A 22,603-nucleotide genomic window follows, 5' to 3' on the forward strand; every position below is an offset into this window, starting at 1 on the left:
CACACACACACAGACACACTGCCCCACCCCCCCAACACACACACACACAGACACACTCGCTTAGACACACACTCTCACTCTGCCTTCTTGAATCGCTGCAGTCTACCTGCTGTGGATTGACCGATAATGCCATCAGGGAGGGAATTCCAGGATTTTGACCCAGCAAGAGTGAAAGACCAGCGACAAATGTGGTCAAGACTTTGGAAGGTGCTATCTGAGGATCTTTGGTGAATTTCTGCAGTTCATCCTGCATATAATACACACTGTTGCTACTCAGCATCTATGGTGTTGGGAGTGGATGCTTGTGAATGCAGTGTTAATCACATGGACTGTTCTACCCTGGATAGTATCGAGCTTCTTGAGTGCTGTTGCAGCTGCACCCATCCAGGCTAACAGGGAGTATTCCATCACACTCCTGATTTGTGCCTTGTAGATGATGATTATCGAGGCTTTGGGGAGTCGGGAGGTGAGTTACTCACCACAGTACTCCTAGCTGGTAAATCTGGCACACAGCAGAAGCTAAAACATGGCAAGTGCAAAGCTTCATCAAGAAATTTAGAAATTTAGAATTGTCGATGAGATTCTCAGAAGAGGTCTAATCAACACAAGAGACTTCTGGGTGGTACTGCAGAAGGATAATTTTAAAAACAGCTAAATGAAATGTTTTGGTAGTTGTGGATGAGATGGCCACAGCTGTTTTTGTGGAAGCATGAATGAGGATGAGTTAATGGCTTTTCCTATCAGAATCTATCCAATGATTTTGCGAATTTTAAAACAAACCTTCTGTCTTTGATATCCAAGTTTCATAAATTACTGGGGTAATTTTTCTTTCATCTGTGCAGCCACACACACATTCAGCCATACTCTATTCTAGATTTATGAAAGAACGTATATATCAAATAAATACAATAAATGCAGCAATACTTCTTGCTAGCAGTTACCATGGCAATCGGCATTGCATCCAGTTTCAGGATTATCTGGTGCAAGTGAAGAAAATCAAGTTGCTATTTAAAGTCTATAAGGGAAGAGGAAAAAACTAACTGATGGAAAATTAAACAGCAGCCCAGATCCAATTGAGAGCTCATGAATGTTTATTTCTGATCCTGCATAATGCCAAACAGGTTCCTTCATATTCTGGAACTTCCAGTTTTGTTTTTAAAACCAGCAACTCCAGTAATTATCTATACAAGTTAAGGATATAGGCTCTGTATGACAGCATCTTTTCCCCTCAGTTACACTGCTTCGATTTGTAGTTTCCTCTTGTTGGATCCTTTTCTTAGCAAAATGAAAGCATTTTCTTTCTCAACAGTACAAAGACTTGCGTGACCTAAAAGTTTATTGAAGGGCTTTCACACTCTCTGAAATCCTTGGAATAAAATAGCTGTGCAGAAAAATGGTCCTGAGAAGGGAAGGATATATAGCGAACTAGGTTGAAAGGAGGAATTAGTGTTCATTGCAGAAAGGAGTGTTGGAATAAAACCGAGAAGAGGTTTCTTAAAGCTGAATACTTCAAAGCTCATGTCCATAATAACTCCGGGAAGAAGCTATCTACAGTCCCAGTTTCGAAGTTCAAGTCACAAATGACCTAAAATTACCAAGATGTTAGATACAGGGACAATGTTGAGTATTAAATGAGTTGTGTTTTGGGGACTGTATCAGGAGTGTACCATATTAAAGCTGTTTTATTTCTTTTCAGTTCATCAAGGATCTTTGGGATGAACGAGATTATACTTGCACTACATGCTTAAACATCTTAGACTCTATTATACAAGTAGAAACTTTGAACCTGATTGCAACTTCAGTTCAAACATGAAAAAAAGAATTGAATTTCAAAGGTGAGATAAGCCTTGACATCAAGGCTGCAATGGCAGTGTGTGGCATTAAGGAGCCCTGGCAAAACTCGGGTCAATGAGAATCGGGGTAAAAAAAATCTCTGATGCTTCAAGTCATACTTGCCAAAAAGGATGACAGACATTGCTGGAGGTCAGTGTTCTCAGCTCCAGAACATCTGTGCAGGAGTTCTCAGCAAAGGCCCAACCATCTTCAGTTGCACCATCAACGATCTTCCCTCCATCATAAGGACAGAAGTGAGGTTGCTTGCTGATGATTGCATTCTGTTTGGTATTATTCATGACTCCTGAGATTCTGAAGCAGTCCTTGTCTAAATGAAACAATTCCCTGACGATTTCCAGCATTGGCTGACAAGAATAAATAACATTTGTGGCACAAATCTCCAGTAAGAGAGAATCTAATCATCGGCTCTTTGACAATCACTGGATTCAATGTTATCAACATCCTGACATTACCAGTGGCTACAGACTGAACAGGACTAACCATATGAATACTGTGGCTTCAAGGGCCGGTCATTGGCTCAGAATCCTGCTGCAATTACCTCACCTTCTCGCTCCCCAAAGCCTGTCCACCATCTACAAGGCACAAGTTAGAAGTCTGATGGAACGGTCCCCACTGGCCTGGATGAGTACAGTTCCAACAGTCAAAGAAGCTTGACACCATTCAAGACAAAGCAGCCACCCACAGACATTCATTCTCTCCAACACTGACATTCAATAGCAGCAGCGGGTACCATCTACAAGATTTAATGCACAAATTCACCAAGGCTCCTTTGACAGAACCTATCCAGTCTAAGTCCACTATCTAGAAGGACAAGGGTGGCAGATACATGGAACACTACAACTACGAGCTCCCCTCCAACCCAGTCACCTTTGTGACTTGGAATTGTATCATCATTCCTTTGGTGTTGCTGGGTCAAAATCCTCGAACTCACTCCCTTAACAGCACTGTGGGCCTACCTACACCAATGAACTGCAGACGTTCATGGCAGCAGTTCAGCACCACCTTATTGTAATATACACACGAGCCCATCCAGTGCCACTCACACAAGAATTTTTTTTAATTAGTCAGCAATAACCTGCTCAATGACACTCCATTTGGGTTCCACCAGGGCCACTCAGCTCCTAAGCTCATAATAACCTTGGTTTAGCCATGGAGAACATGGCTGAACTCCAAAAGGTGAGGTGAATGTAACTGCTCTTGATGTCAAAGTCACACTTCACCAGAGCGCAACAAAGAGGTCAAGAAAAATTAGAACCAGTGGGAATCAGGGTGAACACTCTCCCCAGATTCAAAAAGTGGTTGTGATTATCAAAGATCAAGCACCTCAGCTCCAGGATTTCATTGCAAGAGTTCCTCAGGATAGATACTTTGCATTCAATCTGTTCTCAGATATTATTACACACCTCTGGAGCATGTGAGACTGCAACCTGGGTCTTCTAGATCAGGTGTGGGGACACTACCACTGTGCCACAAGAGTCTAGTTCCTCAAGATAGCTCCTGATGCCCAACCATCATCAGTTATCCATCAATGACCATCCTTCTATCCTAAGGATAGAAATGGGGATATTCACCGATGATCACACAATGTTCAAAACCATTCACAAATCCTCAGATACTGAAGCAGTCTATGTCTGCATACAGCAAGACCCAACCAACATCTAGGTTTGGGCTGACAAGTGCTTAGTCATATTCATGCCACATAAGTGGCAGACACGATCTTCAATGAGAGAATTTGAACTTTGACTTTTCATATTATATGGGTTTACCTTCACTGAATCCCACAATATCAACATCCTGCAGTTTACCATTGACCAGAAAGTAAAATGTACTAGCCACATAAACACTGGCTTCAAGCATAGATCGGGGGTATGGTCCTGCAGCAACTAATTAATTTCCTGACTCCACAGTGTCTGTTTACCATTGCAGCGCACAAATTAGGAGTGCAATGGAATACACCATGCTTGCTTGGAAGAGCACAGCTTCAACAACACACAATAAGCTTGATACCATCCAAGACAAAGCAGGCACCTTGATTGGCACCAGTTCCACAAACATTTACACACTATATCACTGGCATACAGTAGCAGCAGTACATACAATGCACTGCAGCAAATCACCAAGTCTCCTTGAACAGCCTCTTCCCAAACCCACAATCGCTACCTATCTAGAAGGACAAGGGCAGCAGATACACAGGAACACCACCAGCTGCAAGTTCCCCTCTAAGCCATTCACCATCTTGACTTGGAATTATATAATCTTTCCTTAACTGTTGCTGCGTCAAAATCTTGGAACTTTCTCCTTAACAGTACTGTGGATATACTTGGGCCAAATGGACTGCAGTAGTTCAAGGTGGCAGCTCAACATCACCTTCACAAGAGTAACTAGGGATGGGCCTACCCAGTGAAGCACATATCCTCTATAAAGTTTTAAAGTTGTCATGGCTAGAGGATACAAAACAGAAATGCCAAAAAATAAACTATTCTCTTCTAAATCTTTTGTGTTTAACTATGGTTTCTTTTTTAAAATGGACAACATAAAATGGGCAACCCATAATAGGGTTGGAGTTGTAGGACCAAGTTTCCAGATGCTTCTAAACTCATTGCGTTCTAAACACATTCTAGTTAAGGCTGACACAAAGAATTGAGATACAAGCCATCTTTTCTAGTCAGTTCTGGACGAAAAGGAATGTTAAGATACATATGCTGAAATGGACGCTAACTTTCACAGCTGTCTGATTAAATCGCACTGGAAATTGTACAGGAGATGCAAAACTCCACCATCAGCATAATGACATTTCAATTAGACCAACAGTACTACAAGTCAACGTTCTTATCATATGTCTACAATGGAGCTGATTTAATTGTTTAAATGCACAATTCTGGGAATCTAAGTCAGATACACTATGACCTCCAGAGGACTCCAAGCTGATTTGACAGCCCGTAACAGACTCTTAATTTCTGTCTCCAAGTTATAGGCTGGGAAGGATCCTACATTTCCACCTGCAAGAAGGAAAAAATACTGTGCCACCCTCACCTAATCAATTATTGGATATAAACTGATCTTTACTCCCTCTGGATTTACCAAAACTTGTAAATTATAATCTATCTCCTTCCTGTCTGTCTTCCCTAAATTCCTTAAAATCTTCCTTAATTTTGCTTGTGGGTACGAATTAGCAAAGTAAGTTCCTTCTGTCTCTCTGAATGTTTTTCTAATAAACCTTATATTTGACTTCATCTTAGAAGATTTATATACTGGATCCAAACAATGTTATTTTCTAAAAGTAAATCAATCCAATTTGCATTTCTCAATGTCAAAACAGTCACACATCCTGAAGACTGTGCCTTCTAATATAAATATAGATGTGGTTGGCACGGCTGACACAAAAAACTGCCAAGATAGATACAATGTTAAAAATAAGTGTCTTGGAAAAATTTATTCATTAACTGCAAGGATTGGTCTCCACAACTCCAATGTTCTCCTTCTGGACATCTAAGCTTTATCTCAGGACTCCAATCGTGACATTTGGAGCGTACTTAACAACATATGTCACTAACCTCAAAAGGCCGCACCAAAATAATTTCACATAAATAGTGTAAACAAAGGAATATTACAACAATTCATTTCAAAAGAAGTGCTGACATTGACTTGTTAATTTGTTCTGATAAGGGCTCACTGGACTCAAAATGTTCAATCTGTTTTTTCTCTACAGATGCTCTATTGATGACGCGGATTTCACGTTCAGTGAGGTGGTCACACCGCAGGTGAAGACTGAACAGACAGAAAAGGAATGGGTGACCATCAGGCAGAACACAGCAAGGTAGGTAATGCAGGAGTCCCATGTTCATCACCCATTCTAACAGCAATACCATTTCCAATGATGGCACGGTGGGTCAGTGGTTAGTACTGCCGCCTCATAGTGCCAGGGACCGGGGTTCAACTCCATCCTCAGGCAACTGTCTGTGTGGAGTTAGCATATTCCGTACATGTCTGCGTGGGCTGGCTCCGGTTTGCTCCCACAGTTCAAAGATATGCGGGTTAGGTGGATTGTCCATGCTAAATTGCCCATAGTGTCCAGGGATGTGTAGGTTAGGTGGATTAGCCATGGGAATTGCAGGGATAAGGGGGGAGGGTCAGGCCTGATGGGATGCTCTTCAGAGAGTCAGCATGGATTTGTTGGGCCGAATAGCCTCTTTCCACACTGTAGGGATTCTATGATTGTGCAGGAGAAAGCAGTGGAAGCCAACTTTATGGCACAGTGGGTGGGTCTGCTGCACAAGAGGGAAGGAAAGGAAAAGCAGTGGTAAGGAATTCAACCGTAAGGGGAATAGACAGGCATTTCTGTAGGCTCCAGAATAGTAAGTGGCCTCCTTGGTATCACAGTCAGGGTATCACTGAACTGCTGCAGAGTATTTTGAAGGGGGAAGAGGAAAACAGAAATCAGGGTACATCCTGGTACCAATATAGTAGGTAGAATAAAGGGATGAGGGAAGACCGGAAGTAAATTACAGAAGAGGACTCAATAGGTAGGGCATTAAAAACAAGAGTTCAGCAATGATATAAAACTGTAAAATATTGAGAGTTCAGAGGGGAATCATAACAGATTTCACAGGCAGAGCAGTGAAATGGCCAGTAACTTGACAAATTAAATTTAGTGAAAAGAATCAAAGTAATACATTTTGTTATGAACAATGAGGAGACACAATAGATATAGCAAAATTGTTTAAGGCCAGCATGAATGTAGCAACCTAAGCTATACACACACACTTTACAAGTGGCAAGATAAGCCAAGAAGCCTGTTGAGTATTTGGCTTTGCATTGGTTACAACAGTCCATAGGTTAAGTTAAATCTTTAATAGTATATTGATTAGGACTTAGCTGGTTCAACATCACTTTTTCAAGTATAATTAACTGTCAGCAACAAATTGCCAGCAGTACTCAAATCCCATGACAGAACATCAAAGAATAATTCCAAGCACTACATTTTTAGCAGATATCAATGCCTCAAAGCGTGCAGAAGAGAATCACAAAACAATGTAAACTTTAATTTAAATGACTGGAGAATGATGGGGGCTGTTCTCCTCCAAATAGTAAAAAGGAGATTTGACAGAACTGTTCAATATCATGAACAGTTTTGATAGAATAAACAAACTATCCCTCGTGGCAGATGAACAGTGCACAGATTTGACGATTGGCAGAAGAACACGAGAAGAGATAAGGGAGCTTTTTTTTTTAAAATGCAAAAGGTTACGATGATTTGTAATACACTGGCTGAAAGGTTAACAAGAACAGATTCAATTGCAACTTTCAGAAAATAATTGGATAAATACTTGAAGGAGAAAAAACATTATTAAGGAAAGAGCAAGCAATATTATGATTCCAAATTAAATAATGGCTGTGAAATGGGACCCTTGGGTCACATGAAAGAATCAGGGACCAGGGCAATAAAGAGTCAACACCAGCCTAAAAACACATAGCAACATCTGTAGAGATAATAAACCTACGAAGAATGAGACACAAAATGTTAATGGCGTTATAAACAACTGAATGCAATAACATACCTAGGTGCACCCTACCTTGTGCAATGACAGGAAGACAATACCTTGAAATAACAATTAAATGAAACTGAACAATCTCAGAAAAATGAGACTAACCACTTAACTCGTGATAAAACTGAGGAAACAAGTTTCAGGTATATCTGTGGCCGGCATGAACCTTGCATACCCAGCCATGATAGGCTGAGTGACTATGTCAAACATGTCAACTGGTCTGAGTAAATATAAACAAACCTTGTATCCATCACTGTTCAGAGAGACTAACTGTAGAGAGTTCAGCAGGGGCTAAACAGAGGCTCAACTCTCCCATGCATGTTCATCGAACTGCTTAAATTCAAAATTCAACAGCGTCGAGACCTTTATTCAATCTCCACTACAAGCTGGAATTTTATTTGCTCGATTGTCATTGTAAAATAGTAGATCAACTATAGTTTCACATGGCTTAAGATACCAGGTGTACTCCTGAGATGCAACATATTCTTGGGCAATTTGTCTACAGTGTTATGTTTTACCAATAGCTAATTCTCACATCCAGACGGGATAGTAATCTATACCATTAAGGGCATGGAAAACACACCAAGTCAAGTGTTGTCACTCAGATGGGGACAAATTCCCCAATTGCTCAACTTTCAATGGAACAATTAAAGTGAAAAGAAACACAGAATTCAGGGAAGGGGTGAAAAAGAGTCACTTCGAACTTGTGCCTTATATCAGCCGATTCATAAGATAATAGCCAAAGTATTGAGGTGATCTGTCTTTACTGACCCACACTGAAAACAGTGTATATTCTTTGAATATTCAATGAGAAAAACATCTAACCTGAAGTTGAAGATAGTATATAACTTGAAATTAATTTCTTATTACCTAATGTATTAAAATTAAAAGTAGCACAAAAAATAAATTGTTTAATAGTTCCATGATGTAGCGATGACAACACAAAATTGTACCAGCAATCTGAAGCAATGGGCCATATCATCCAATGTCAATATACAAGCAAATGTTAAGACATTTGTAGCCTGTGCACATCAAGTCTTTTCTAAGTCTCAATCCACCCTATTGTATTGTAATTGCCACAGAGTTGACAACTTGGCCTCTCCAAGAACTTCTCTGATTGGAGAGAAGTGGAAGCAGGTACAAATATCCATTCCAGTATGCCACAGTGATGAGATCACTACCATGAGGCATATACCATATTGGCAAGCATTTTAAGTTTTACTGCAATCAAGTCCTCATATTGAACACAGTGCTGCCTTGTACACTTGAAACATGATGGCAGAAGTCATGGGTGTCCAGAATTGAAATGAAAAACACAGGTGCAGAGCTGTGAGACTCTAAAATTCTTGAAAAAGAAAAAAATTTTTTTTAAAAATCAGTGGATAAAAACTGTACGATACTGTGGATGCTGGAAATGTGAAGACAAACAGAATGCTGGAGATAACCAATGGGTCTAGCAACATCTGTGGAGAAAGAAAGAGTTAATGTTTCAAGTCTGGTAGGACTCTTCTTCACTGCTTGAGAGAAAATGGCTGCAGCTTTTTCCCTGACCAGCTCCTGTTCAAGTAACTGGATCTAGATCGTAGGCAGATCATTGGCAGGAAGCAAATGCCATTCACTAGGAGCAAAACTAAAGCTTAGATTGGTAGCACTCATCATCCCACAGCACACTAAATCATTGACTGTGGAATGTATCACAGATGTTTTCAAAGAGCAAGGATGTCTTCTGGGATAATATCATCTCAACATAGATAAGAATACAAGACCAATCCAGCATCTGCTTAGCAAAGTTCCAGCTGTCTTTAAGCCATCCTGAAAGACAAGATGGAAGAACTGGAAAAGAAGACACTAGTCAAAAAGTGACACCGCTTATAGAATGGATTAGCAACATGGTAACAGCAAAACAACCTGGGAAGCTGAAGAGTATGTCTTGACTCAAAGAACCTTAATAAAACCCTGTAGCGATCTTAAAACCCATGCCAACTATTGAAGGAATTTTGCCACAACTTACAATCAAAAACCTTCAGAACCCTAGGTGTGAAAGACAGTTATGGACATGTGAAGTGAGATGAAAGAAGCAGTTAACTTAAAACATTCTGGCTGCCCTTGAGGAAACACAAATGGTTACACATGCGGTTTTGCACTTCTAATGCTCCAGAATAGTATCAACACAAATAACATGAGATAGTTCATAAACCTCTTATGGATTCAGAGACACAACAGACGCAGTCATTGCTGACCATGATCAAAATAACATACAGGTAGTTCTTCTATAACACAATAATTGCGTTCTTGTGTGAAATTGTGCTGTAGAAAATCACGCTATAGAAAATCACTATACTATACAGCAGAAAGTTCACCTTTTCCAAACAACATCCACTATTCATCAATCGCATTACAGCTAATTCACGTTAACAACACAGCATTATAGCAGAAATATCTGTAACTGCCAAAAAGAGCTCGCCAGATGAATTTGAAATTGAGCAAGAAAATGTTACAATTAAAGATTGTAATTGTAGGGGCAGGATGGTGGCTCAGTGGTTAGCACTGCTGCCTCACAGCACCAAGGACCTGGGTTCAATTCCAGCCTCAGGCAACTGTCCGTGTGGAGTTTGCATATTCTCCTTGTGTCTGCATGGATTTCCTCTGGGTGCGCCGGTTTCCTCCCACAGTCCAAAGATGAGCAGGCTGAGTGGATTGACCATGCTAAATTGTCCATAGTGTCCAGGGATGCCTAGGTTAGATGGATTAGCCATGGGAAATGCAGGGTTACAGAGATAGGATAATGGGGTGAGTCTGGGTGGGATGCTCTTCAGAGATTCGGTGTGGACTTGTTGGGCCAAATGGCCTATTTCCACACTATAGGGATTCTATGATTCTATGCAAGGAAAAGAGTTTAAGTACATCGGCCACATATTGACAACAAAATACCTTTGCCCAGATTTTGTAAAGGCAACAGATATAGCAACAATGCAGCAAAGATGTAAATGCAGTGCAACAATTTGTTGGATTAATTAATTATTTGGCACAATTTGTCAATCCATTATGAAATATAACGCCAACTCAAAGCGACATATGTGCAGTGGTATGTGTGCACAGAATAAACGGCATTCCATAAATTATGAAGTCACCCCACAGTGTGACACAATGACAGGACTTGGAGCAACGCTTATGCAGCAAGATCAACCAGTTGCACTTGAATCTAGGGTGCTAGCCCAAATAGAAAGACCGTATGCCCAGATTGAGAAAGAGAACAGACAAATACAAAAACTCGGAGCAAGAATAGGCAATTCAGCCCTGAAGCCTGCTGTCATTTAATGTGATCATGGCTGATCTCATCTCAACCTCAACTTCATTTGCCTGCCTGCTCCCCATAACCCTTTAACCCATTACTGTTTAAAAATCTGTCCATCTCCTTCTCAAATTTATTCAGTGTCCACGGCGCCATGGGGTAGTGAATTCCAGAGATTCTCAATCCTTTGAGAGAAGTCATTTTGCCTCATTTCTGTTTGAAATCTCCCAGCCCATAGGCTAAAAACTATGACCTCCCATTCTAGATTTCCCGACAAGGGGAAACATTTGCTCCATGTCTGCCTTGTCAATCCCTTTTAGCATCTTGTATACCTCAAATAGATCCCCTCTCATTATTTTAAACTCTGAAGACCATAGGTCAAAGCTGCTCAATAGCCCTTCATAACAAAGCCTTTCATCTCTAGAATTAATCTAGTAAATCTCCTCTGAACTATTGCAACGCTATTATGTCCTTCTGCACGTAAAGGGTCAAAAACTGTATGCGGTGTTACGGATACAGTGTCTCCAATGCCTTGTACAGTTCCAACAAGACTTTGCTCCTTTTACACTCCATTCTTTCACTAATAAATGCCAAAGTTCTATTTGACCTCCTTATTACCCCTAATCCCGTGCAATGTTACCTTGTGTATTAAGCTTTTGTGCAGCCCCTTAGCAAATGCCCTCTGGAAGTTCAGGTATACTGCATCTACAAGATCCCCATTATCTCTGCTTGCTACATCTTTAAGAATTCTAGCAAATTAGTCAAACATGGTTCACCTTTCATGACTCTGATGGATTGTGCTCTGACTTTATCTTGTTACTATTGCCTTAATGGATTCCAACAATTTCCCAACAACAGGTATTAAACTAACTAGTCTACACTTTCCTGCCGTGTGCCTCCCTCCCTTTTTGAAAAAGAATGTGATATTGGCATTTTTCCAATCCACTGAAAACTTTTAGCATCCAGGGAATTTTGGAATATTATAATCAATGCAACTGCTAACTCTGCTACTGCTTCCATTAAGTTCCTAAAATTAGGCCATTAGGTCCTGGGAACTTGTCTGCATTTAATCTTAGTTTGCTCACTACTTCTTCCCTAGAGAGAGCAACTGTTTTAAGTTCCTGCTTTTCCACCACCTCTGTATTACCTATTATTGTTGGGATGGATTCAGTGTCCTCCACTCTAAAAACTGAGGTAAAATATTGATGTGGTGTCTCTGCCATTTTCAGTATTTCCATTAACAACTCCCTCGCCTCGTCTTCAGAGACCAATATTCTGTTTAGCTACTCACTTTTTAACATACTTAAAGATAGTTTAGCTATCTATTTTTATATTTTGCACTAGTTTTCTTTGATAATTTGCTCTTTTCATTCCTTCTTTAGTAACCCTTTATTGGTCTTTCAACGTTTCCGCTCCTCCAGTCTGCCAAATACCTTTGCAATGTAGTGTGCTTTTATTTTTGCCCGTATGTTATCTTTAGCTTTTCTGCTTGGCCATGGATGCTTTCCCCACTTTTACAACCTTTCTTCCCCTCTGGAATGTATTTTGGTTGGGAGGGATTGAACATCTCCTTAAATGTCTGCCCTTGTCATCAACTATTCTAACGTTTAGTCTTTCTGCCCAGTCCACTAGGGTCAAATCTGTCCTCATGCCTACATAGTTTCCTTTGTTTAACACCAGAACACTAGTATGGACCTCAGTTTATCGTCTTTAAACTGAAACTGAAATTTCAGCATGCTATGATTACTCTTCCCTGGTGAATCCTTTACTATGACATTAATTAATCTGATCTTATTACACAATACAAAGTCCAGAATAGCATGCTCCCAGGTTGGTTCCCCAAGATATTTCTCTAAAATACATCACTAATACACTCTATGAACACTCCCCCAAGGCTACGTTTGCCAATTTGGTTGACGAAGAAAGTATTATAGGATGCTATAATAGTGTGAAATCTTCCAGATTAAACATGAAATAACAGCTCTTCATACTCTGGAAATAGTCAAGCCAGCAAAGACATGGAATATAAAAGTCAAGTATCATGCTCAAATCAAACTATCCAACAAGAAATTGCTAACTGTTTCAACAAAAGGCATATAAGGATGGCTAGAGAATATCATGAACACACCTGTTGCTACAAATGCATGTTGGGCACATAGAAATAGAGTCATAGAGATCTACAGCACAGAGAGAGGCTCTTCAGGCCAATGATTCGTGCTACTCAAGCACAAGCACCTATCCATTCTAATCCCATTTTCCAGCATTTGCTCTATAGCCTTGGACGCCTCAGCATCACAAGTGTACATCTAATTATTTCTTAAGTGTTAAGGATTTTGGCTTCTATCACCTTCACAAGTACTAAGTTCTAGATTCCCACCATCCTTGGGTGAAAAAAAACCCTCATTCCTTCTATACCTCCTTCCTCTTACACCCCAACCTGGTCATAGATCGCTCCAAGAAGGCAAAAAAGTTTCTTGTATCTACACCTGTCATAATTTTATACATTTCAACCATGTTCCCTCCTCAGTGTTGTCTGCTCCAATGAAAAGAAATCAAGCCTATCCAACCATTCTTCATAATTAAAACTCTCCAGTCCAGGCAACATCCTGGTAAAAGTTCTCTGCACCCTCTCCAATGCTATCACATCCATTCTATAGTGCAGATTCCAGAACTACAAACAATATTCTGTCTGTGGCCTAACCAAATTTTTTTATACAGTCCCAGCATAGCCTCCTTTCTCTTAAACTCTATGCCTCAGCAAATAAAGGCAAGCATCAACATGCTTTCTGAACCAGTTTGTCTGCTTGTCCCTCTACCTTGAGGGACTTGTGGATATACACACTCAGGTTCTTCCGATCCTCGGTACTTCCAAAAGATCCTATTGTTCATCATCTATTCCTTTGCCTCGTTTGTCCTGCCCGAGTGCATCATCTCATTTTTATACAGATTGAAATCCATTTGCCACTGATCAGCCCACCCGACCAGCCTGTCTATGTTCTCATAGAAGACTATACTCGTCACTCATTGCCACTCCACCAACTGTCGTACCATCTATGAATCAACTGATCAACCCTCCTACATTCAAGTCTAAATCATTTTTAGATACCACAAAAAACAAGGGCCACAACATCCATCTCAGCAGAACTCCAATGAAAACAGGTTCCAGTCACAAAACACCCATTAACCATCACCCGTGCTTCCTGTCACTCAGCCAATCCTGGATCCAAAATTTACTTGGATCCCATGGGATCTTACCTTCACTGTCAGCATTCCACACAAGACCTCAAATCCTTGCTGAAGTCTCGGTAGACTGTCGAATGCATTGCCCTCATTTACAGACATGGTCACCTGTTCAAAAATGCAATTAAGTTGGTCAGGCATGACCACACTGATTGTTCTTGATTCATCTCTGCCTCTCCAAGTGCAGATTAATTCTGTCCCTCAGAATTGCTTCCAATAGTTGCCCCACCACTGAAGTTGGACTGACTGGGCTGTAGTTTCCCGATTTATTCCTTCCTCACTTCTTCTATAATGGTACCACACTGGCTGTCCTCGAGTCCTCTGTAGCCAGAAAGGAATTGAAAATGATTGCCAACACCCTGCCATTTCCTCCCTTGCTTCATGTACCAGTTTAGGATACATTTCATCAAGAGTTCAAATCAAGTCTGAAGAAGTCAAAAAATGTGCTCTACTGATCAAACATGAGCAATGAAAACAAGGACATCAGCCAGTGCAGTTCTTGTAATGAGTACCACACAATGTAAGCTGCTAATCACATCTGACATGTCATGGTGAATCTGGGAGTTAATCTCCTCACACTCGCAGGAATGGATTATCTTGTGACTACAGATGCCTATTCTGAACACTGGAAAGTGGATCAGGAGACACAGAACATAGAACAGTACTGCACAGTACAGGCCCTTCAGCCCACGATGTTGTGCCAAACTTTTACCATAATCCTAAGGTCTACCCAACCTCCACCCCTACCTTATACTATCATCTACATTAATGACGATTGTTGAGATTGTCAAATTACTGAAGAAAACAATTCAGCCGGTATGGCTTACCTGACATTGTCATCAGTGAAAATGACTATGAGTTCACAAGTGAAGAATTCAATTGATTCATGAAAGATCAAGAAATTTACTACCACATATCATCTCCACACTATCCCCAGCCAAATACAAAGACTGAGGTGATAGTAAACATTGCGAAAGGAATCATCGGGAAATCAAGCAAATCCTGCACAGATATATACAAGGTAATCCTCGAGCGATGAAGCACACCGTCGGAAGGCATGCAAAGTTCAGTACAAACACTAAATGTGCCACAGGGAAACTACACTTCTAATAGTAAAAAAGCTACTGAATAAGAAGTGGTAACAAGTGTGAGCGAAAAAAAAATCAAGGCAAAATGGCAGTATTCCCAGAGTATCATCATTGCCAGAGTTGATTAGTGGAGTGCTAGTCAGGGCACAAAGTTCAACAATCTTATCAAAATCTAGCCCAAGTGGCAATTTAAAACTTGCGAGAAGCATATGTCATCTCAATTGAATACAGTTAAAGTAAATGACCAGATATACCATTGCAACTAAAGGGACATATGTCCAACTGCAGAGATGAAGGGTTTGTCTTATGCAGATAGATTGAACAGTTTAGGCCTATAATCTCTGGAGTTTAGAAGAATACAAGGAGATCTAAGTGAAGTAGAAAAACTGCTAAATGGGATTTACAAAGTAAAAGTAGAAAAGATGTTTCCTCATGGTGAAATCTAGAAATACAGGACACACTTTTAAGGTAAGGAATAGCAGATTTAGAGATGGAGAAATAATTTCTCTTCAAAAAAGGTGAATCTGTGGAATTCACTACCCCAGAGTATGGTGGATGCTGGGACATTGAGAAAATTTAAAGGAAGATAGACAGATTTTTAATTAGTAATGGGTTGAAGAGTTTATGGAGAGTGAGCAGGAAAGAGCAGCTGAGGCCATGATTAGATCAGCCATGATCATATTAAATTGCGAAGCAGGCTCGAGGGGCTGAATTGCCAACTGGCTATCACATTCTTATGATCTTAACTGCATGCTCTGGTCAGAAAGAAGCACATGCGCCACCTATACAGAGAACATGCATCAACATTAAACGCAGAGCTCTACAGCAATCCAAAAAAAAAAGAACAATGGATATCAAAACAACAACAAATAACACAGGAACAACATTCCTTGTTGAAACATCACCCGGGAGAATAGCCAATAACATCAATACGCATGCATACCATTAAGACAGCAGTAGCACAGTTTATGGACTATATGTACAATGCAAATACAGACACTAACAGAACTAACAAACTGCTAAAACAGGAGAACAGTTGTGCATATAGATGATAATTTGGGCAACTGAAAATGCGTATGATAATGCATGCTTTTTTTAAAAATGCTAAATATTTGTATTGAAATGCAATCAATATAAATTTTTGCTCTAGCATGCCACTGTCATGTAATCTCTACCACAAGGTGCACATCCTGCAGGCAGACATAGAAACTAGAAGCAGGAGTAGGCTATATGGCCAATTGAGTCTTTTATCAGCCTCCACCATTCATTATGATCATGTCTGATCCCCTATCTCAACGCTATATTCACACTTTTGCTCCATATCCCTTATGATTTCCATATTTAAAAATTAACAATTCTCTTTCTTAAATAAATGTACTCAGTGACCCATCTCCACACATTTGTGTGGTAGAGAATTCAACAAATCGAGCAACCTCTGAAGAATTGCTTTCTCATCTCAGTTCTAAACAGCCTAAACCATACCTTGAGATTGTACTGTTCTTGACTCTCCATCCAGGGGAGACATTTGCCCTGCATCTAGTCTATCCAGGCCCATTAGAATTTTTGATGTTTCAATCAGATCCTCTCTCAATCTTCTAAATTCGAGTTAAAACAGGCCCAGTCAAACCTCTCTGTCTTCATACAACAGTCACGATGTAAGCAACACTCTTCCTTTCTGGTTTTCCTACCAAAGTGTATACCTTCATATTTATCCACATAATACTGCATTTGCCACATGTTTGCCCACACATCCAACTTATCTAGATTGCCCCAAAGCCTCCTTGCATACTCCTCACAACTCTGAATCATACCAAGTTTTGTGTCATCAGCAAACTTGGAAATATACAGCAACTGGTTGCCTCATCTAAGTCTATATATAGTCACCATCTGCCACCCAGGAAGAGACTTATTGTCTGCTTGCAGTCTGTCAATCCAGGAAAGCATGCTACCCTCAATCCTGTCTGCTTTACTTTTGACCATGAGCCTCTTACGTGGGACCTCATCAAAAGCTTCCTTGATATTCAAATGTACCACATCTATATCTTAAGCTTCATTCCAACAAAACCCTCATGTTGAACGCACTGCTGTGTCATACATTCAAAACTGTCTCTGACACTAACCTCAGTGAACTGAGTATTGCTTCACTATTAATTTCTAGTATCATAGAATAGAATCATAGAATCCCTATAGTGTGGAAACAGGCCCACCCCGCTATAACCCACCTAATCTACACATCCCTGAACACTACGGGCAATTTAGCGTGGCCAATCCACCTAGTATGCACATCTTTGGACTGCGAGAGGAAACCGGAGCACCCGGAGGAAACCCACGCAGACACGGGGAGAATGTGCAAACTCCACACAGACAGTCGCCCGAGGGTGGAATCGAACCCGGGTCCCTGGCGCTGTGAGGCAGCAGTGCTAACCACTGAACCACCGTGCCGCCCCAGTATAGGCAGGGATCAAACAGCAGAGCAAACCCCATGGGGCAAACAAGCTTTTAACTGAACCTAAATGAACCAATTATAAAGAAATACCATGTAAAAGGCCTAAAGTAAATAACCAAAATAGTTCAATATTTTATTGCATAATTATACTCAGTGCTCAATTCACCTGATTGGGGGATCAAATTAAAATTAAAAAGCAATGGATAGTTGAATTAAATTGTCCTGAATTTTCACCAAACTAAAATCTAAGATATACAGTAAAAACATTTAATTTTACTCTTCATAAAATCAAGTTACTTGAATGATGAATAATCGTATAATAGAGACATGGCAGGACATCTTGGTCCCATGGAATGCATATCCTATTCCATGTGGGAACTTCACAATGAGTCTTGCATCCTGGACAATCACATGCAGAATGTTTATTCAGCAAAAGCTAGTTCAAATACAAGTTTTGGAACCTGAACAACAGCTGGCATCATTGCAGTGAATCTGACAGTTTTAAACATGATGTTTCTGGTGATTTCACCCCATAACTTGGGGTGTACAGGAAAAAGTTAATGGGTGTCTACCAGACAATCAAGGAGGACCCAAAAGGGAAAGCAAGAATCCCTTGTTTGTACCTTTGAATCATGTGCGTTGGGCAGTTCCTGGGGAGATGGGTGTGCACAGCCAGCATGTGAACAAAACCAAGACCATCATCCTTGTGGTTCAATCAGCAGGGCTCACAGCATCTACAACTAACCTGTTGAGTTCTTCTAGCACACACTATTTTTATTTCAAATTACCAGTATCCACAGTATTTTTCATGGTGGGGTCAGAGTAAGGTGGAGTGCAATAAGGTCTAAAGAATTTACTCTGCAAGTAAATGAAGGCACATGATAATTAACATCAAAAAACTCCAAGGACAGATGGCCATATGGGAATGTGATTTTAAAAACATCTGTTGCAAAGATAGGCAAAGAAAGTCAGGAGGAGAGGTGCCAAACTAATTAAAGTGAATAAAGATAAAGTCACCATAGTCCTACCAGACCAAAGGCTGCTCTCTCATTTAAGACAAACAACTGAGCTAACTGACCCCAAAAATTAAGTACAATATGAAAAGCACCACAAACTGAAGAAAATACTGCAGTACCGGAGAGGGAGCATGTTCTGGTGGATGAGGAAAGCATCTAAATTGGTCATATTTGGAGAAAACAAAGGAGGAACCACTACCTTACTATAAGCTACCTATGATCAGAAAATATAGCAATGAGACAGTGGTAGTGTCTCACCAAACTAGTAATTCAGAGATGCAGGCTAATGCTCTGGAGATGTGGGCTCAAGCACTACAATGGCAGCTAAATTAAATTTAAATTCAACAAATAAAATGTGAAATTTAAACTATCAATTGATCACAACCTAACAATTTTGACTGGCAGTCAAAAGAATAAACATGCAGATAACACTAAATTCAGGATGACAGTCAACACAGAGGAAGACTAACAGATTATAGTAGGACCTGAATAAATTTGCATAATAGGCAAATAATGGCCAACTAAGTGCAACACAAAAACGCAATGTACCACAATTTGAAAGGATAAAAATGAAGACCACTTATTATTTGCAAGTTTATTTTTAACAAGTTAATTCATAAGATAGGGATATCACTGGCTGAGCCAGCATTTATTGTCCATCCTTGTCTCCCATGAGGAGATGGCAGTAATTTCTGAATCACTGCAGTCCCCTTGGTGTCGGTTCACTACCAACTGTTAGGGAGGGAGTTCCAGGACTTTGAACCAGCAATACAGAAGCAATAGCAATAATGTTCAATGTCCGGTTGGTGAGTAGCTTGGATGGAACTTACATTGAAGCACCACCAACACCTGCATCTGCTGTCCTTGTGCTTCTTTTTTGTAGTTGTAGGTCTGGAAGGAGCCCGATTGTCTGAGACGTCAGGTCTCGGTGGAATAGAGGAACAAGGACTTGAGACGGCAAGGCCTTTGTTACAAAAGCATGCTCACATGAAAACATTCTTTTGTAATTAATCAGGATGTTTCATAATATGAACTTTTTATAAAAGACTGTTTTTAACAAACAAGAGTACTGACTGAAACTGAAGAGATGGCTGTCAATTTGCATTACTATGTCGGCCTATTTACACCCGATTGGGAAGACGACACAGGTCTGGCAATGCGTATACAGCTTACTTCCTTCCTGATTACATGCAGTGTTCAACCATGGAAGAATGAACCATTGGGGAATTAATTGCTTCAGCGAAATGTCTTGGTTTGCTTGAGATAATTGCATAGAAGAGAGCCATCTTTGGAATATACAATGCATTTTTGAACTTCTGGTAGTAGTTAGAGACAGGTCATGACCAAATGTTAGCCTTCTTTATTCCCTTAACTTGTATTTTTGCATTCTTGGTTCATGCATATGCATTTCTGGACAACATACAGAAATCAGGATTTATTTTCATATTTTAAATTATTTTTACCTGTGCGAGTTTGAGCACAATAAAAGCGACCCTTCACACTTGCACGTTACCAGTACCTTTTTCTTGTCTGCACACAGTCAAGTGCTCAATTAATTGACAATCCATTCTTGTTGAAATCAAACATGTCACAATCAAATGTGAAGTGGAGAAAGAAGTGAAGCCATCAATCTCTTGTCATCTGGTCATATCATTAAAAAAGCAAACCAAACAGAGTTCAAAAGTAGGAAAATTCTCAGCCCTAACTGAACTTGGGTTAGACCACACTTTCAGTATTAGACAGTGTTGTAATTGCCATATTATAAAGAGAATGGAGGCAGAGACTATTTACAAGAATAACAGCAGAAATGTACTGGTCCACAAATAAAGGAAAAGATCAAAAATCTAGGCCCCTCTTTAAAAAAAAAAATGGAGTGCTGATCTAATAGAGGTCTTGAGCTTTATCAAAGGATCTGATAGTGTGGATACTGACAGAATGTACCCACTGATGATGAACAACACAACTGAAGCCATCAACAACCAGAGGCAATCAATAAAAGACAATCACCAAGAAATTCAACAGAGGATTCAGCTGAAATAGTAGGAACTGCCGATGCTGGAGAATCTGAGACAACAAGGTGTAGAGCTGGATGAACACAGCAGGCCAAGCAGCATCAGAGGAGCAGGAAAGCTGACGTTTCAGGTCTAGACACTTCTTCAGAAATGGGAGAGGGGAAGGGGATTCTGAAATAAATAGGGAGAGAGGGGGAGGCGGATAGAAGATAGATAAAGGAGAAGATAGGTGGAGAGGAGACAGACAGGTCAAGGAAGCGGGGTTGGAGCCAGTAAAGGGGAGTTAGGTGAGGAGTTAGGGAGGGGATAGGTCGGTCCAGGGAGGACAGACAGGTCAAGGAGGCGGGATGAGGCTAGTAGGTAGGAGATGGGGATGAGGCTAGTAGGTAGGAGATGGGGATGAGGCTTGAGATGGGAGGAGTGGATAGATGGGAGGACAGGTTAGGGAGGCGGGTATGAGCTGGGCTGGTTTTGGGATGCGGTCGGGGGAGGGGAGATTTTGAAGCTTGTGAAGTCCACATCGATACCATTGGGCTGCAGGGTTCCCAAGCGAAATATGAGATGCTGTTCCTGCAACCTTCGGGTGGTATCGTTGTGGCACTGCAGGAGGCCCAGGATGGACATGTCGTCCAAGGAGTGGGAGGGGGAGTTGAAATGGTTCGCGACAGGGAGGTGCAGTTGTTTGGTGAGAACAGAGCGTACGTGTTCCACAAAGCGGTCCCCAAGCCTCTGCTTGGTTTACCCGATGTAGAGGAGGCCACATCGGAAACAGCGGATACAGGATACCACCTTAGCAGATGTACAGATGAACATCTGTTTGATGTGGAAGGTCTTCTTACAGCCTGGGATGGGGATGAGGGGGGAGGTGTAGCACTTCCTGCGGTTGCAGGGAAAAGTGCCAGGGGTGTTGGGGCTGGAGGGGAGTGTGGCGCAGACAAGGGAGTCACGGAGAGAGTGGTCCCTCCGGAAAGCAGATAAGGGTGGGGAGGGAAAAACGTCTTTGGTAGTGGGGTCGGATTGCAGATGGCAGAAGTGTCGGAGGATGATGCGTTGTATCCGGAGGTCAGTGGGGTGGTACGTGAGGACGAGGGGGATTCTGTTTTGGTTATTATTGTGGGGAGGGGGTGTGAGGGATGAGTTGCAGGAAATGAGAGAGACACGGTCAAGGGCATTTTCGACCACTGTGGAGGGGAAGTTGCGGTCCTTGAAAAACGAGAATGTCCGGGAATGGAATGCCTCATCTCGGGAGCAGATGCGGCGGAGGCAAAGGAATTGGGAATAGGGGATGGCATTTTTGCAGGAAGGTGGGTGACAGGAGGTGTACTGTAGGTAGCTGTGGGAGTCGGTAGGCTTGAAATGGATATCGGTTTCCAGGTGGTTGCCCGAGATGGAAATAGAGAGGTCCAGGAAGGGGAGAGAGGTATCGGAGATGGTCCAGGTGAACTTAAGGTTGAGGTGGAAGGTGTTAGTCAAGTGGATGAACAGTTCGAGCTCCTCGTGGGAGCATGAGGCGGCGCTGATACAGTCATCGATGTAACGGAGGAAGAGGTGGGGGATAGGGCCAGTGTAGCTTTGGAAGAGGGATTGTTCCATGTATCCTACAAAGAGGCAGGCATAGCTGGGCCCATGCGGGTACCCACGGCCACCCCCTTTGTCTGTAGGAAGTGGGAGGAATTGAAGGAGAAGTTGTTAAGGGTGAGGACGAGTTCAGCTAAGCGGATAAGGGTGTCAGTGGAGGGGGACCGGTCGGGCCTCTGGGACAGGAAGCAGCAGAGGGCCTTTAGGCCATCTGCATGGGGAATGCAAGTATATAGGGATTGGACGTCCATGGTAAAGATGAGGTGTTGGGGACCAGGGAATCGGAAGTTTTGGAGGAGGTGGAGGGCATGGTGGTGTCACGGACGTAGGTGGGGAGTTCCTGGACCAAGGGGGAGAAAGTGGAGTCGAGATAAGTGGAGATGAGTTCAGTGGGGCAGGAGCAGGCGGAGACAATGGGTCTACCAGGGCAGGATCCGAATCTCGAGGATTCAGCTGAAACTCTTCCACCCAGAGACTGGTGAGAATGTCGAACTTGCCACCATAGTAACAGAGTGATAATACAGATTTAGA

At 41.4% G+C, this 22,603-nt stretch overlaps 1 protein-coding gene across 1 annotated transcript in view; it reads right to left on the reverse strand.

Moving 5' to 3' along the window:
* Window positions 1-22,603, reverse strand: part of trappc9 (trafficking protein particle complex subunit 9) — a 572,831-nt gene that overhangs the window by 389,951 nt on the left and 160,277 nt on the right. The window contains 3 exon segments of the mRNA XM_048596131.1: window positions 2,699-2,729; window positions 12,780-12,798; window positions 13,509-13,570. Coding sequence (XP_048452088.1) covers window positions 2,699-2,729; window positions 12,780-12,798; window positions 13,509-13,570 — 112 coding nt within the window.

This window comes from Rhincodon typus, chromosome 4, assembly GCF_021869965.1.
Source record: "Rhincodon typus isolate 14 chromosome 4, sRhiTyp1.1, whole genome shotgun sequence".
In the NCBI taxonomy this organism is placed as follows: Eukaryota; Metazoa; Chordata; class Chondrichthyes; order Orectolobiformes; family Rhincodontidae; genus Rhincodon; species Rhincodon typus.